The sequence below is a fragment of the Hordeum vulgare genome, chromosome 2H (genome assembly GCF_904849725.1).
Source record: "Hordeum vulgare subsp. vulgare chromosome 2H, MorexV3_pseudomolecules_assembly, whole genome shotgun sequence".
Taxonomy (NCBI): Eukaryota; Viridiplantae; Streptophyta; class Magnoliopsida; order Poales; family Poaceae; genus Hordeum; species Hordeum vulgare.
The window spans coordinates 196,541,353-196,559,442 of NC_058519.1; the positions used below are offsets into that span (position 1 = coordinate 196,541,353).

Sequence of the window (18,090 nt, forward strand, 5' to 3'; positions counted from 1 at the left end):
CTCAAGGATTTGTGTTTGGACTTGCTCACAAGGATCTAGGTGATCTCCACTACTTCCTTGGCATTGAGGTAAAATATGTGCAAAATGGTATTGTGCTATCACAAGACAAATACGTGTTAGACATACTCTATAGAGCGGGCATGAAGGGTTGTAAGCAATCACCCACACCCTTGTCAACTTCTGAGAATTTGTCCCTTTATGATGGAAAGGTACTTGAGCTAGAAGATTCTACCAAGTATAGAAGCATTGTAGGAGCTCTACAATATTTAACTTTGACCCGGCCGGATATCTCATTCTCAGTAAATAAAGTCTGTCAATTTTTGCATGCTCCAACCAATGTACACTTTACAGCTGTGAAAAGAATACTCAGGTATCTTCAAGCAACAAAGGGCTATGGGCTTAAGCTTGGTAAGTTAGACTCAATGCAAGTAAGTGCTTTCTCAGATGCAGATTGCCAGGATGTCCTAATGACAGGAGATCAACAGGGGAGTTGCAATTTTCTTGGATAGCAATCTAGTTTCCTAGACTGCTCGCAAGCAGGCTACTGTGTCTAGGTCAAGCATAAAAGTTGAATATAAAGCACTAGCAAATGCTACGGCTGAGATTATATGGGTGCAAAATATGTTGACAGAATTGGATGTCCCACACCCACGGGCAGCATCTCTTTGATGTGATAATCTTGGTGCCACATACTTGTCTGCTAACCTCTTTTTTCATGCCAGAAATAAGCATATAAAGATTGATTACATTTTGTTCGTGAAAGAGTAACCAACAAACAGTTGAACATCAGGTATATACCCACTGGAGATCAAGTTGCAGATGGCTTTACTAAACCACTGTCAGTACAACAGCTAGCATCTTTTAGACACAATCTTAACTTGGATAGTTTCGATTGAGGGGAAGTGTTGAAAGTTGTAATCATACAGTGTTATATAAACCTTGTATGTACTCTGCCTATATTAACACGAATCCCGTCCCAGATGAAGCATACGGTTAACCTAGTTTTCACAGCTTCCACACTTTCACGGCTGACGTACATTCAAACGTATGCTTCATCTAGTTTAACGTATGCTTCATCTAGTTTTCACAGCTTCCACACTTTCACGGCTGACGTACATTCAAACAACATATGTTTTATATCAACGATCTATAATACTTAATACATGGCCTTCGGCCTTTTCGCAAAAGAAAAGGAAGGGAAAAAGACGCTTGACCAACTTTACATATGTTCCCTCTTCTTCTCTCTCTTCTGATTTTATTCCTATTGCATGTTTTTTCACCAGTTTTTCTTGAAAACATTTTAACTGTCACATTTTTTTGACTTACCAAATAAAATTATGGTTGTTTAAGCTAACAAATTCTTACCAAATAAAATCCTAGAATTTATTTATGTACGTAAATCATGGGCTGAATTTGATAAACATTTATTTACACAATCACATAATATGGTATATCCCGTTGCAAGTCACGAGCAACTATTTAGTTGAACAGAAAATTGGCATTCTACATAATCTATCACGCCATACATCAGCTTTACCATGACTTCTGTTGCCCACTCTTGCCAGGAGTTAAGATACTGTACCGTAAGAAAACCTATACACAGCTGGTTCAGTTAACTGCTTCAAACTGTTCAGGATTCATCTTGGCCAAAGCTCCGTGATGGACACTTGGTTCGAAGACATCACAGTTGAATTTTCTGTGAGCCGGTATGCTTCTGAATAGGCAGTCGAGGTTTCACTGACACTGACCTCCTGAATGCAGAATGCGGGCCTGGACAGGGAAGGGAGACGGACAGTGTGGCTGCTGAACATGATATTCACCGACGACATCGTCGGCCTGCTCGCCGGTTTCCTCTGCACGCACAGGAGCCCGACGTGGATGCACTTGAGCACCTGGTCGACAGGAGGATGGTTGCTCAGGGATGGATCCATCAACTCGACGACGTTTCCCCGGGTCCAGTGCTCCCATACCTGCAGCACATTTTGCAAGGGCATTCAGTTCAGACATTGTTGCCAGAAGTTGGCTGCGTGCAGAGTTTATGGACAGGCTTCAGGTGCTCACAAGATTCAGGAGATCCACGTCTTGCTCAGTGTTATATGAGCCACTGTTTCTTCTCCCTGTGATGATCTCCAGGATCAAGACGCCGAAGCTGAACACGTCCGACTTGCTGGAATACTGACCACGCATGGCGTACTCCGGCGCCATGTATCCGCTGTGACAGAAACAGAACTTTAGAACCCGACTGAAAAATGGGTGTTTTGCCAGACAAATGTACTCGACATGCTTACTATGTGCCGGCGATACGACGAGTTACATCTTCTGATTGATCACCTCCGAATATCTTCGCTAAGCCGAAGTCGGAAATTTTAGGATTGTAATCAACATCTAGAAGTATATTGCTCGCTTTAAGGTCACGGTGAACTATCTTCAATTGAGAATCTTCGTGGAGGTATTGTAAGCCTCGAGCGATTCCATTGATTATCTTGAACCTCTTTCCCCAGTCCAGCTCTTTGTTTTTTTCAGAATCTGTGATTCAAATAAGAATATCATTGTAGCATAAATTCTACTCCCTCCATTCACAAATATAAGATGTTTCAGATATTTCAATATGGACTACATCGGACTGAAATGAGTGAACAAACACACTAAAACGTGTCGATATACATCTGATTCAGAAAAAAAGTTAGAACATCTTATATTTATCAACGGAGGGAATACTATTTAATCAAGTGAATAAAATTTCAAAGCAGGAAAAAATTATTAATGGGAAAATCTTACCAAAAAGAATGGTATCAAGGCTTCTGTTGGGCATATATTCATAAACAAGTATTTTCTCTTGTTCTTCCAAGCAAACACCAACAAGTCTCACAAGATTCTTGTGGTGAAGCTTGGCAACTAGAACCAGTTCACTCTTCAGCTCTCCTATTCCTTGTCTGGAAGTCTGACAAAGCCTTTTGACGGCTATTTCTTGACCGTCCGGTAGGACTCCCTGTCAAAGTAAATATACTTAGCCCTCAGCAAAAAACATAACTGATAATGCTACGTTTTTCCTTTCCGAAACATAAGCTGCATATGGTGTAGTTATGTACCTTATAAACCATACCAAATCCTCCTTTACCAAGCATTTTGCTGTTCTCAAAGTCATCGGTGGCAATTCTCAGTGTTGCTAGATCGAGAAGAAGCGAATCGATGTGTTGAATATCTTCTGAGGTAGCTGAATATGTTGAAGAATAAGTAGACAATGATGAAAAACAAGGCTTTAAGCTCTTTAGGAAATACAGTATATGATTCTGGTCCAACGTATGGATAAGCTTTGGTATTAAGATTTAAGAAAGCGATAACCGACTAAACAGGTTCTACTATGAACTGATCTAATCACCATCTGATGGATAATCAATTGAGTCATCACTTGACTGGCTCTTATTCCATAATTTAAAGTGCTTAAGATGAGGCCTTACAAGGTCGATACGCATCTTCTTCTGGTCTTGTCTTCCTCCGACAGAAAAAGTATACCACAACGCTGGCCAATATCATAGCAATTGTGGGCATCAGAATAGCTAGGACTTTACCTGTTCTATTTCCCCTTTTCTCTGCAAGTAAATATACATACCATCAAGTCAGTATACTTGTTAGTTATAACGTCAATCGGAATCGTGTAGTACATATATGTTGCTGTAAAACTTTGTAGTAGGATTTTTCATAAGAAAACCTTGTGAGTTTCAGAGCACACAAACCATTTGCAAGATTGTCTGTATTCAAGGATCATGTTCTTTCTGTATTTGCATCACACTGACAAAAAGTTAGCCAGTTTGCACATGTATATAAGTTCTTTTCGGTCGAGTAATTCTATAACTGACACGTCAAGAGCTCTGACGAAGGCATGATTCATGTCTTATGATGAGCAGGAATGGAACAAGCAGGTGTTGTTAACTGATTCAGAAGCTATATCAGGCTAATTCTGTTACTGATTAAATCCTGTTTTTGTCACAGAAATCAGAAAGTCTTATGTGGTTGCATGTTCTTACGTATGCACGCAATTGCACATCAAATGACAAATAAAATTCAGATTGCATAATTGCAGAAAACAATAGGAGTAAATGATTTCCCTTCGTACAGCCAACTCACCTCCTCCTTTAGTCACGGGTGGCGCCGACGAAGGAGGCCCCTCTACGAACTGCGGAAGCTGCACCAGCGGCCGCCCGGAGAAGAAAGGGTACACCTCGTACCGGAAGTTGCACCACACGCCGAACATCCCCCCTCCTGCCCTGCCTCTGAACAAGTTCGGCAGCTGCCCAATTATTCCGCTGAGGCAGCTCCGGCAGACGTCCGCCGTCTTTTCGGGCGCGCACTGCGCCAGCGCGTAAATCTTGGGGTTTCTCCTGTCGCCGAGGCCCTCTTCCCCCGTGCCGAACCGCCTGGACGAGTCCTCCACCGCGTGGTCCGCGGTGGCGTTGAGGAGCAGCCCGACGGCGGCGTCGAACGCCGGCGTGGCCACGACCCGGGAGCGCAGGAGCGTGTATGTGGTGACGATGTAGTCGTTGTCCAGGAGGAAGTTCCGGTTGGAGAAGCGGAGCTGGCAGAGGTCGTAGAAGATCATGACGTCCTTGTAGAGCGGGCACGCCCGCTGCGCGCCGCGGAAGGCGGCCACGACGCAGGCCTCGCAGGCGGAGGCGTTGGCGACGTCGCCGCGGCAGAGCGCCTGGCCGTAGACGATGTCCGGCACGTCGCCGACGTCCCCGGTGGCGTAGAAGGCGGGGGATAAGGAGGCGTTCCTGGGGAGGGTGGCGGAGAGAAGATGGATGTTGGCCTGGTAGGTGCTGTTGGGCGTGTAGTTGCCGCTGGGGGGATAGGGCCCGCAGGTCGGCCACGGAGGCGGCTCGTCATCGGCCGCGGCGAGTGGCGCGTGGAGGACGGGGAGGAGGAAGGTGGCAGCGACGCCGGCGAGGTACGGGGAGAAGCGGCGGTGGGGTTTGGCCATTGCAATCCGTCAGCGGTGATAGTACTTTTTCTTCGTCAAGAACAAAAACACAAAATCAAAAAGAGAAGAGGGGTTGTTCGGGTGTCCGTCCGTCGGTTCGGTGTATCATTAGCAGGTGGGGTCGGAGGGTTGACTGAAGCAAAGCATTTGTTGACTGATGGTGATCAGCTATTTGACGTTTCTTCAAGTTTTCTACTCGTAATTTGTATAATGCAATAATGGCCAACCATCCTAATACTGCCATACAGTTTATTTGACGTTTCTCCAAGTTTTCTCTGTTGATCTTGACACTCGTATGCCCATCACCGTCAGGCTAGCTATTCATCACCCTATTACTACCACATTTGACGCGGAGAAGAGCAGTAAAGGGCCAAAGAGAAAAAAAAACAATGCCCAAGCCGCCTCACTTGACCTATTGCATCATGCGTCACGCAATCTAAAAACATCTACAGTCACATCTGTTAGACAATATATCTCATGTATAATACGTGATTTGTATAACACGTTATAAAGCGTGCGTGCGTGTTGTGTTGATTAGGATTTCTTTATCTCATTATGTTTAAAATGTAGATAAGAGGAGATTGATCCTAACCTCTCTGATGTATATCTCTTCGTCATTGTGCCTATATAAACACGCACGCGTCCCTGCTAAGATGCATACGCTTCCAACCTTTTCACATGGTATAAGAGCCTACCTCTTTCACATCGATATGTCATCTTCCTCTTCAAGCTCCATCATGGCTTCCTCCCTTGCTGCGCTAGGTCATACCATTACCGAAAAGCTAGCTAGGGACAATTTTTTGGTGTGGAAGGCCCAAGTCCTCCCACATGTGTGCGCTGCTGGTGTCATGGGCTATCTCGATGGCACCATGGCCGAGCCGCCCGCTGTTTTGATCACCGAGACAGAGGTTTCAGGGAAGAAGGAGATCTCTTCGACTCCAAACCTACCCATGCTCTCTGGTATACGCAGGATCAGCAGGCCCTCACTTTTCTTCTTGCATCTCTGTCCCGCGATGTTCTTCTCTAGGTGCACTCCTCGTCTCTGCCACCGGCGTCTGGACTGTGATCCAGCAGATGTTTGCGTCCCACTCCAGGGCACGCCACATCCATCTACGTGGGCAACTCGGCAACACCAAGAAAGGAGACTCACTCGTTGCCCTCTACTTCACCAAGATGAAGGGCTTTGCGGATGAGATGGCGGCGGCAGGGAAGCCCATCGACGACGACGAACTGGTCTCCTACATCTTGCAAGGATTGGACTCGGATTACAATCCGTATGTCGCAGCCCTCTCCTCTCGTCCCGAGGCTGATCAAAAGATCGGTCTTACAAAACTTTTCTCGCTGCTAAACAATGCGGAGGCGCGCATCGACGCGCAGAACGACAGCGGCAGCAACGACTTCTCCATCAACCTTGCCTCCAAGGGCGGCTCCCGCAACAATAACTCTAGCCGCCCTACTATTGTTGGCTACGGGGGAGGAAGCAACCCTGGTGCTGCCTATGGTGGGGGAGGCAGTGGTGGCTTCTTCTCCAACAATGGTGGCGCCCCATCTTCAGGAGGAAGGGGGGATGAGAAGTGCGAGATCTGCAAACGTGAGGGGCATGCTGCTTGGCGCTGCTTCAAACGCTATGACAAGACCTTCAATCCTCCCCCCAAGCGACAAGGTAGTGGCGGTGGAAATAGCGGCGGGGGTGGCAAGAAATCTGCCAACACCGTTTCTGCTGCCTATGGTGTCAATACCAACTGGTATCTCGACACTGGAGCCACCGATCATGTGACTAGCGAGTTGGAGAAACTCGTTGTTCATGACCGGTACACTGGACCAGAACAAATCCACACCGCAAGTGGTCAAGGTATGGAAATTAAACATGTTGGTCATTCTCTGCTTCCTACTCCGCACAAATCCTTAGAGTTGAACAACATTCTTCATGTTCCCCAATCCAAAAATATTCTCTCTGGTTATCAACTCACTAAAGATAATGATGCATATCTTGTTGTTTACCCGGAGTTCTTTTCTATTCACGATCAGGAAACGGGGGCACAATTCTTCACGGACCAAGTAAGGATGGGTTGTATCCTGTTGCTGGCCAACCGGTTGCTCATGGATGGCACATCCTTGGAGTAACCAAGCCATCTACCTCTAGGTGACATAGACGTCTAGGCCATCCCTCCTTATCGATGGTGCAGGAAATTCTTCGCAAAAATAGTCTTCCAATGTCAAATAAAGTAGATCATCATCTTGTGTGTGATGCATGTCAAATGGCTAAAAGCCATCAATTACCCTATTCTCGTTAACTAGTGTATCTCAAGCTCCTTTAGAGCTCATTTTTTCTGATGTCTCGGGCCCTGAGCCTCTTTCAGTTGGTAGACAAAAATACTATGTCAGCTTCGTCGATGATTTCAGCAAATTTAGTTGGCTTTATCTTATCAAAAATAAATCAGATGTCTTCTAGAAATTTCATCTTTTTCAAGAACTTGTTGAACGTTTGTTTGGTCGTAAAATCATTGCTATGCAAACTTGGCGAATATCAAAAGTTGAATCATTTTTTTGCACGCCTTGGCATCACTCACCATGTATCATGCCCCCATGCTCACCAACAAAATGGTTCTGCCAAACGTAAGCATCGCCACATTGTTGAAGTTGGCCTTTCCCTCCTAGCTCATGCATCCATGCCTCTCAAGTTCTGGGATGAAGCATTTCTTACGACCGTCTACCTTATTAATCGTGTCCCTAGTCGTGTCATTCACAATCAAACTCCATTAGAACGACTATTTGGCATCACACCAAACTACAATTTTCTTCGAATTTTTGGCTGTGATGTTTGGCCTAATTTGCGTCCCTTCAACAAACATAAACTTGAGCACTGTTCCAAACAGTGTGTATTCATTGGCTATAGTGCACTTCACAAACGATATAAATGCCTTGATGTCTCCACCAGGCGAGTTTATGTTTCTCGTGATGTTATCTTTGATGAGCATATTTTTCCCTTTGCTTCTTTGCATCCTAATGCCGGTGCCCAACTTCGTGCACAGCTCGTACTTCTTCCACCCACCCTCCTAAATTCTTCCAATCTCGCTAACCCTACAGGAATCCAGAATGATCACATGGCAATTTCCAATAATTCTGCTCCCACCTCTGCGAACAGTGTGCAAGAATCCGCGACAGCTAATCATGATTTTGTGCAGCCTAATTCTCCAGTAGATTCGGTGTCGTATATGATCCTGTGCTGGAGGCCTCGGGATCGGCTTATCCAGCACCCGGGTCGGCCTGCTCTGTCCCGGGATCCGTGCGCCAATTAGGCGCGTTTGCCGATCAGCTCCACGTGTGGTCCTCGCGTCACGACGCGGCCTCGGTGCGCTCCCCACGCACTGCAGCGGTGGGTCGTGCCCTATCTCCCGCTTCGGCCCTGGTGCGGTCCCCTGGACGCGGCGCGCCTGCCCTGTCTCCCGCTTCAGGACCGGTGCGTCCCCTGGACACGGCACACCCTCTTCGGTTGATGTGGTGGAATCTCCTGCGGGGCCCGCCCTGTCTCCTCCCGCGTCTGCTTCCCACGACGAGGTGGATTCTTCCGCGCCCGACGCGCCGTCTGCTGCTTCTCCTGATTTCCAGGACAACCACGTGGTCTCCTCTGGTTCGCTGCATGCCTCTGATTTACATGCAGGGGCTGCTGCTTCGTCAACTGGTGAATCGTCTGACTCTCCGTTGGTGCAACGCCTTCATCAGCACATGCAGCCAGCTCTAGCAGCTTCTCCTCCTACACGCGTTCGCACTTGGTCGCAAGGTGGTATTTTAAAACCCAAAGTTCATACTGATGACTGTATTCACTGGGGCTCTTTGTGTGCTACAGGTGAACCAGAAAATCTCAAGGAGGCACTTGGTGATCCTAAGTGGAAAGCTGCCATGAATGAAGAATTTGGTGCACTCCTGTCAAATAAAACATGGCATTTGGTTCCGCCCAGTCGAGGACAGAATATCATTGAGTGCAAGTGGGTATATAAGGTAAAACGGAAATCTGATGGTACCATTGAGTGCAAGTGGGTATATAAGGTAAAACGTTATGGCATTGATTATGAGGATACCTTTAGTCCAGTTGTCAAGGCTGCAACCATTCGCTTAATTCTGTCTATTGTTGTGTCCCGTAATTGGTCTATGCGACAGCTCGATGTCAAGAACGCGTTCTTACATGGTGTTCTGGAAGAGGATGTCTTTATGAGACAACCCCCTGGGTATAAAGATCCATGGTCACCCACTTTTGTTTGCAAACTTGACAAAGCACTATATGGTCTGAAACAAGCACCTCGGGCATGGTATTCTCGTTTATCCTCCAAACTTCAGTCACTTAGCTTTCACCCTTCACAGGCAGATACCTCGTTGTTCTTTTACTCTCGGCATGGGGTCACAATTTTTATGCTTATCTATGTTGATGATATAATTGTCACTAGTTCTTCAACTCAAGTAGTTGATGCTCTCTTAAAGGACCTTCGCATGGACGTTGCACTCAAGGATCTTGGTGTTCTACACTACTTCCTTGGCATTGAGGTAACCCCTACTCGAGATGGCATTATCTTGTCACAAGGCAAGTATTTTCTCGACTTGCTTACACGTGTGAGCATGAAAGGCTGTAAACCTGTACCAACTCCTCTGCCAACAATAGAAAAATTGTCTCTTTATGATGGTGAGCCCCTTTGTGATGAGGACTCTACCAAATACAGAAGCATTGTTGGTGCCTTGCAATATGTGACCTTAACTCGCCCTTTCTTTTTCTATCAACAAAGTTTGTCAGTTTTGCATGCTCCTACAACTGTCCATTGGTCTCTGGTCAAGCGCATTCTTCGCTATTTGCAAGGAACCCTGAATCATGGCCTTCATATCAGTAAGTCAGACTCTATGCTGGTTAGTGCTTTTTCAGTCGCAGATTGGGCTGATTGTCCAGATGATCGGCGATCCACATGAAGCTTTGCTGTTTTTCTTGGCAGCAATATAGTATCTTGGATTGCTCGTAAGCAACCTATTGTGTCTCGCTCCAGTACTGAGGCTGGATATAAAACACTTGTCAATGCCACTGCCGAAGTTATTTGGGTCCAAACTCTGTTGACAGAATTGGGTGTGCATCATCCCAGAGCAGCCTTTCTTTGGTGTGATAACCTGGGTGCTACCTACTTGTCTGCCAATCCCATATTTCATGCTCGCAGCAAACATATTGAGATCGATTATCACTTTGTTCGATAAAGGGTAGCCAACAAATTGTTGAATATCAGGTTCATCCCTACAGGTGATCAAGTGGCAGATGGGTTCACTAAACCTTTGACAGCTCGGCAATTGGAAGTTTTTCGTCACAATCTCAACTTAGGCAGTTGTGATTGAGGGGGGGGGGGGTAGACAATATATCTCATGTATAACACGTTATAGGGCGTGCGTGCGTGTTGTGTTGGTTAGGATCTCTCTCTATCTCATTGTGTTTTAACTGTAGATAAGAGGAGATTGATCCTAACCTCTCTGATGTATATCTCTTCGACATTGTGCCTATATAAACATGCACGCGTCCCTGCTAAGATGCATACGCTTCCAGCCTTTTCACAACATCTTGTAAATAAGACCCTTCGTGCTTTCACACCCATGTATCTTAAATCCGACACCTTATATTCATACAAATTCATGCAACGTAGTACGTAAATCATCAAATGATTAAAATTAACAAGAAATGGGCATATATACCAAACGGGCATAATCCACATAAACTTCACCAAAAAGACATAATTAATACAGTTCAACGACCTGGTACATTCTAACTACATATTAATACTAGATCTTCTATACCAAAATAGCTAGCCCTCATTAACCTATTTCTCTCAACATGCTAGTATGCCACCTCATCTTTAAGAGGCATAGAGAAAGGTCCACCACAACATGGCATGTATAATAAAAGCCACCTCAACATGCAACACATGCATGTAAATTTACATACAATTATGATATTTATATTATACAGTAACCAAACATAGGAAATCATTTTTTTATGTTATTACTCTTCATGTTCCATACAAATAATTTTCACTGAATATATTGCAAAACATTTCCGCAACAACGTGCGGGGTATCATCTAGTTATCTAAAAGGAAAGGAGAGCTTCATGACTTCCTCGTCGGCCCTTTGCCCTTCCGTTCGCCGGCGATGTTGTAGCAGTCCGCAATATCAGGTGGGTCGACATCAGAGCCATCAGAGTCAGCCCCGTGGGGGGAGGGGGAGGAGGAGATGGTGATGTAGCCTTGGCAGCTGATCTTTCTTGCACTTGAGCTTGGCCATCCTTGCCGCCTCCATCGTTGCCTCCGGCGCCTCCCTCTCGGATTGCTCAATGTCGAGCTAGAGTTGTTCGACGTTGATCCTCCGGAGCCACCGGGCGTCCGTATCCGTCATGGTTAGTGACCGACGGTACACCCACTGGAGGAGACACACCTCCTCGTCGGGCACCGGCATCACGAGGCGGCGTCGGGCAGACTACGTAGCCTCGCCGAACCCATCGACGTCGGAGCCATCGGAGTCAGACCCGTCAGAGGAAGGGGAAAGTAGATGACGATGTAGCCTTGGCAGGCGGTCTTGGTTGCGCTTGAGCTTGGCCACCCTTGCCGCCTCCGATGTTGCCTCCGCCGCCTCCCTCTCAGATTGCTCAATGTCGAGCCAGAGTTGTTCGAAGTTGATCCTCTGAAGCCACTGGGCGTCCGTATCTGTCATGGTTAGTGACCGACGGTACACCCACTGGAGGAGACGCTCCTCCGTGTCGGGCACCGGCATCACGAGGTGGCGGAGGGCAGACTACGTAGCCTCGCCGGACCCGTCCCCAATCTCCCTTGACCTCTGCATTTCATGGCAAGCGGCATGTGCCTCCAACTCTGTAGTCTGCATCCGTGGCCCAGGCGGAGCGGACACTAGAACCCACCGCTGCCCGCGTGGACAAGAGACCGAAGGTCGAGGAGGTCGTCGTGCAGGCAGAGCGGATGTAGCGACCCGACTCAATAGGAGTCAAGCCTCTGGTGTTTCGGTACCATCCCAGGATCATGTTGGTACACACTCAGTACATCAATGTATATATCAAGAGTTCAATCACACAGCTTTATTAATCGAAATCTCAAAACGAGTACTTTATTACAATAATGAATTACAATAAAATGGCTGAAGGCCCTCTCATGAGATATCTAACGAAGACTAGCGGAAGCATCAGGTAGACGAGTCCATCCGACTCTAGGGCATGTCGTTGAGCGTAGATCGTAGACTCACTCCTGGTCGGAAAAGCACTCTGCAACATGATCAATTGCAGCCGTGTAGGTTAGCATATGGAATATGCCGGCAAGTCATCAAAGAGAGGGGTAAAAATAATAAACAACTATCTCTACATGCATATTTGGCAGGTGGGGCTATAGGTTTTGCATAAAGCCAATTTTCTCCTACAACAAGAGGGGCTGAAAGCAAAATATTACTACATGGTTTGTTGTTAACGAGATGGTTCCGCCAACCAATTCTCGTACCCGAGTTGTTGTTAATACCCACATCACTATTAAGTTGTGTCAAGAGTTCAGGGAAATTTCAATGCCTTCGGCTCAAGTTGTCCATGAACGTGGACACGGCTAATCGATTAGGTTTGGGTAGTCTGCAGAGTTTTGCACACGTTCCCCACAAGATTTGATCGCCTCCGAGTATGTCCTTGCACTTCAGGGTGTTTGAAGACCGGATGATCAAAACATGGTCTTTGAACGGGTCCCTCTGAATCCCTGTCGGTGCCCATCCATTCCTACCGTTCTTCTACATCTGCTAGCACCACCTGTCCAGAGTCGCCGCGTTGTCCAACCAAGCCAGAGCCCATAATGACTTGCGGCTGTGTAGGTAAGCCTTGGGTCTTGAAGCCTCCGTCCGTCTCTTCGAGCCTGGGTGAAGCTTTCCGCAAGATGTCATGGCCGTCTCCAGCATCCCGGGGTCGTCCACTGGTTTCTCCAGGGAGCCCGTCAAACCGTCCTTCACACAGAGTTGCATTTCTTCACGGGGTCTTGAAAATCTTGTCTTAACCGGTCTTGGTTATTTAATCATCCTCACATCACTCGTGTTATGCACTCAACCAAAATCCCGTCTACTCAAGCATAGCAATATGAAATTTGTTGTCCCGGGCCAAGTATCGGGGTTGTTGTGTGCCTACCACATGATACTACAACCTATACTAAAATTTCCAAGTACCTACGCAACATGCAATTGGGCAAAGAAAGGTGAAACTACCATGCATAGAAAAAACATAGGAGATAGTATGATCAAAATGACTTGCCTTGATGATAGTTGTATTGATCGAGCGCTGCTAAGTAACAAGCTTCGCACTCTGGGTGATCTACCGATACAAACAAATACACACCATAAGCACTACAATCAATCAACAAGTAAAATAACATCACAAGTATAAAATAGCTATGGCCTAAGTGAAAGAATTCACTTCACATAACTAAGGCAGAAATTGTTTCTGTTAAAACCCCAAGTAAAAATATTTTAAAAAAATTGAAACTTATACCACAGTAAGATATCATCACTCGGAAGCAGTAGCAAAAGGAATCAAATAAAAATCATTTTTAAACTCCTGGAATAAGCAAAACAAGGTTTAAACTAAATCTGATCTAATTCAAATTTTAAAATTTCAAACATAGACCAATTATATGTTTTTAAAAATTACAGACAATTTGTGATCTACTGGAAAAAGAATCAACCTCATTGGATCTCTAGATCAAAAGTTATAGGGGAAACAAGATTACAACTTTCTCTGTTTTTGAATTAAACAAAAAAAACAAAGAACTAACTAGTCAACGGGGGGGGGGGGGGGGGGGTAGGTGGCAGCTCCTGATTGGTCAGGGAGTTGTGCGCTACGGTGCTAACTCGCGAACGGCCGCAAACTAGACAACCCGCGTTGGCTCACTAATTAAATAAAAAGAACCGCCAGTTCTTTTAAAAGAACCGAAGGGGTACCTAGTGTCTAATCTATACCGTTTAGAGCAGATCAGACGGTTGAAAGAAAAACAAAAGGGCTCACAGTGGGGAGGGTCTGCAGGGGCTTCTCCGGCGAGGCAGAGAAGTGGCGGTGGTCGGGGGCGTGGCTCCGGCGAGGATCCGGCGTGTCCGAGGCGTGAGGAGGATGGCGGCGAGTCTCCTCCGTCGGATGGCGGGGTGCTTCGTGGCCGGGGAAGAGCAGGGGTGGTCGGGGAAGTTCCTATGGAGCTCGGTCTCCGGCGAGGTGAGGAGCGGCAGCGTGGAGCGGCGAGGGGGCTGTCTAAGGGGGAAAATGGAGCGCGGTGGACGAGGGGAACTCGATGGTGGTCTCGGTTGGGGCGGGGAGGCGGGCGGTGGCGCGGTAGGGTGGCGGGGGCGGTTCTCTGGTGTTGCTCCGCCGAGGGACAGTGGGTGGGCGAGGCGGCATGGAGCGAGGGGTCGAGGGGGGGGGGACGGGGCGGCGGTGGAGGCGAGGCTTATATAGGGGGAGAGAGGGGCCGTAGGGGGAAAGGAGGGGAGGGGGATCGGTGGCGGTGGGAAGGGGATCGTGGCGCTCCTGGGAAGGAAAGCGCTCGGGGAAGATAAAGGAAGAAGAAGGCCGAGGCGACGTGGAAATCGGCCAGTGGGGCCACAGGCCAGAGGGAGAGACGAGGGCGGCAGGAGATCGGCCACCCGATCTGAAATTAGGTCAGATCCGGCTAGGGGATTCGGCCCAGATGGCCTTAACTGCCGCCGATGCGATTTCAAAAAAACAAAACTACCTTTCCTATTTTTCTAAAATAGGAAGTAAAACAAATAAAAAGGCAGGTAAATAAAATCCTAAAATAGGGGTATTATATACCGAAATTTTTAGAAAAAAATCTCTACGCGATTAACAATTTTCCAAGGCAAAAATAAAAACTTAAAACAATGTTTTTTTCAGAAAAACCCCTTATGCTATATTTTCTTTTTGCAACTATTTTCACAATAAAACTTTGGTTTTCTTGGCTCAAAATATTTCAGAAATGCCTCACATTTCGAAGGGTCATTTTCCTCCGCTCTTTCTTGCGTGCAAGAAATTATTTCACGGCATTTCTCGTGTGAAGAAAAAAATAGAAATGCAAAAGCAAAAATCGAAAGAATTCAAATGCAAACTTTATTTTCAATCAATATGCATATATGCTTAGCTACAATGTAAAACATTCCAAATTAGGAAATTTGGGATGTTACAAACCTACCCACCTTAAGATGAATCTCGCCCTCTAGATTCGGGTTGGCTAGAAAATATGTGCGGGTGGTCTCGACGAAGATCCTCTTCTCGCTCCCAAGTGGCTTCTTCCTCGGTGTGGTGGCTCCACAAGACCTTGCAGAACTTGATGATCTTGCTGCGGGTAACTCTGTCGGCAGTCTCGAGAATCCTGACGGGTTTCTCCTCATACGTCAGATCACTGTCAAGCTGTATGGCCTCTAAGGGCACTGTATCTCTCAACGGAACATCAGCCATCTCAGCGTGGCATTTCTTCAACTGGGAAACATGGAAGACATCATGAACTCCGGACAATCCTTCCGGCAGTTCCAGTTTATATGCAACTTCGCCTCTACGTTCAAGAATTTTGTAGGGGCCAATGAATCGGGGTGCTAACTTTCCTTTCACACCAAATCTCTTGATTCCTCGAAGTGGAGACACCGTAAGATAGGCTCGGTCTCCCACTTCGTATGTTACTTCCTTGCGTTTGCTGTCGGCATAAATTTTCTGCCTGGACTGAGCTATCTTGAGTCGGTCACGAATCAGCTTGACCTTCTCTTCAGAATCTCGGATAAGGTCGGGACCAAAAAGTTGTCGGTCTCCAACTCCATCCCACATCAATGGTGTTATGCACCTCCTTCCGTATAGAGCTTCGAAAGGGGCCATCTTCAGACTGGTCTGATAGCTGTTGTTGTATGAGAACTCGGCATAAGGCAAATTGTCATCCCAACTAGACCCATAGTCTAGTGCGCAAGCTCTCAACATGTCCTCCAGAATCTGATTGACTCTCTCGGTCTGTCCATCTGTTTGTGGGTGAAAAGTTGTACTGAACTCCAATCTCGTTCCCAAGGTTTCATGCAGTTGGTGCCAAAATTTTGATGTGAACTGAGTCCCTCTATCTGACACAATACTCTTCGGTACTCCATGCAGACATACGATCCTGGTCATATATATCTTGGCCAGCTTGGCACTCGTGTAAGTAGTCTTCACAGGAATGAAGTGAGCTACCTTGGTCAAACGATCGACCACAACCCAAATGGAATCATAGCCAGAACGGGTCCTGGGTAATCCTGTGATGAAATCCATACCAAGCTTTTCCCATTTCCACTCGGGTATCGACAAAGGTTGAAGCAAACCTGCTGGCTTCTGATGCTCGGCTTTTACTCACGGGCAAACATCGCATATTGCTACAAACTCGGCAATGTCTTTCTTCATTCCTGTCCACCAGAAACTTTCTTTCAGATCCAGATACATCTTGGTGTTACCGGGGTGTATCGAGTACGGGGAATCATGGGCCTCCTGAAGTATCAACTTCCCGAGTTCGGGATCATTGGGCACATAAATGCGATCCTCAAACCATAAAGTTCCGTGTTCATCCTCACGAAAACCTTTAGCCTTCCCGTCTTTCATTTTCTGCTTAATCTCAGCTATCTTCTTGTCTGATTTTTGTGCCTCGCGGATCTTTTCTGTCAAAGTGGACTGAATTTCTAGTGTGGCAACAAATCCTCTTGGAACTATTTCCAATTTTAGCTCTCGGAGGTCATCGGCTAACTCCTGGGGTAACCCTCCTGCTATGAGTGTGTTCACATAACTCTTGCGGCTTAACGCATTGGCTACAACATTTGCCTTGCCTGGGTAATAATGCAATCTCATGTCATAGTCCTTGATCAATTCTAGCCATCGCCTCTGTCTGAGGTTCAACTCCTTCTGCATGAAGATATACTTCAGGCTCTTGTGATCAATGTAAACATCACAACTATTTCCGATCAGGAAATGTCTCCAGGTCTTGAGAGCGTGCACTACGGCTGCTAGCTCCAAGTCATGCGTGGCATAATTCAACTCATGGGGTCTGAGCTGTCTGGATGCATAGGCTACCACTTTACCTTCTTGCATGAGCACTCCTCCGAGTCCTTGACGAGAAGCGTCACAGTAAACCTGGAAATCCTTCCGAATGTTTGGCAATATCAGCACTGGGGCTGTAACCATACGTTTCTTCAACTCTTGAAAACTGGTTTCACATTCCTTAGTCCAAACATACTTGGACTCCTTCTTCAACAACTGTGTCATGGGCTTGGCGATCTTTGAGAAATTCTCAATGAACCTCCGGTAATATCCGGCAAGTCCGAGGAAACTGCGGATCTCCTTGACTGACATGGGTGCTACCCATTCGGTGACTGCTGCAACCTTGGCAGGGTCCACTGCTATTCCTTCTCCTGAGATGATGTGTCCGAGGAATCCGACTTCCTTCAACCAAAACTCACATTTGCTAAACTTTGCATACAGCTTATGCTCTCGAAGTTTCTCCAGAACTAGACGCAGACGTTCCTTGTGTTCCTCCTCGTTCTTGGAGAATATCAGTATGTCATCGATGAACACCACGACAAACTTGTCCAAGTATTCCATAAATACCTTGTTCATCAGATTCGTAAAATATGTCGGAGCATTAGTCAGTCCAAATGACATGACCGTGTACTCATACAAGCCGTACCGAGTGGTGAAGGCTGTCTTGGGTATATCCTGTTCACGAATCTTCAGCTGATGATACCCGGATCGAAGATCGATCTTGGAGAATATTCGGGCTCCAACTAACTAGTCAAACAGATCATTGATCATCGGCATGGGGTACTTGTTCTTGATGGTCACATCATTCAATGCACGATAATCGACAACCATTCTCAAGGACTTGTCCTTCTTTTCAACCAAGAGCACTGGGGCTCCCCAAGGTGAAGAACTTGGGCGAATATACCCTTTGTCCAACAACTCCTTAATTTGCTTCTTGATTTCTACCAAGTCATTTGCGGGCATCCGATAGGGTCTCTTGGATATCGGGGCTGTTCCGGGTAATAGCTCGATCAGGAACTCAATCTCTCTATCAG

General features: G+C 46.5%; 1 protein-coding gene across 1 annotated transcript; it reads right to left on the reverse strand.

Moving 5' to 3' along the window:
• Positions 1-1,408: 1,408 nt before the first annotated feature.
• On the reverse strand, positions 1,409-5,043 carry LOC123425813 (cysteine-rich receptor-like protein kinase 6). Its single transcript, XM_045109548.1, has 7 exons — positions 4,126-5,043; positions 3,459-3,590; positions 3,090-3,214; positions 2,779-2,989; positions 2,289-2,526; positions 2,062-2,212; positions 1,409-1,970 (listed from the first exon to the last, which is right to left on the reverse strand). The coding sequence occupies exons 1-7, from the start codon at positions 4,976-4,978 to the stop codon at positions 1,638-1,640; spliced, it is 2,043 nt and encodes a 680-aa protein (XP_044965483.1). The 5' UTR covers positions 4,979-5,043; the 3' UTR covers positions 1,409-1,637.
• Positions 5,044-18,090: the final 13,047 nt, after the last annotated feature.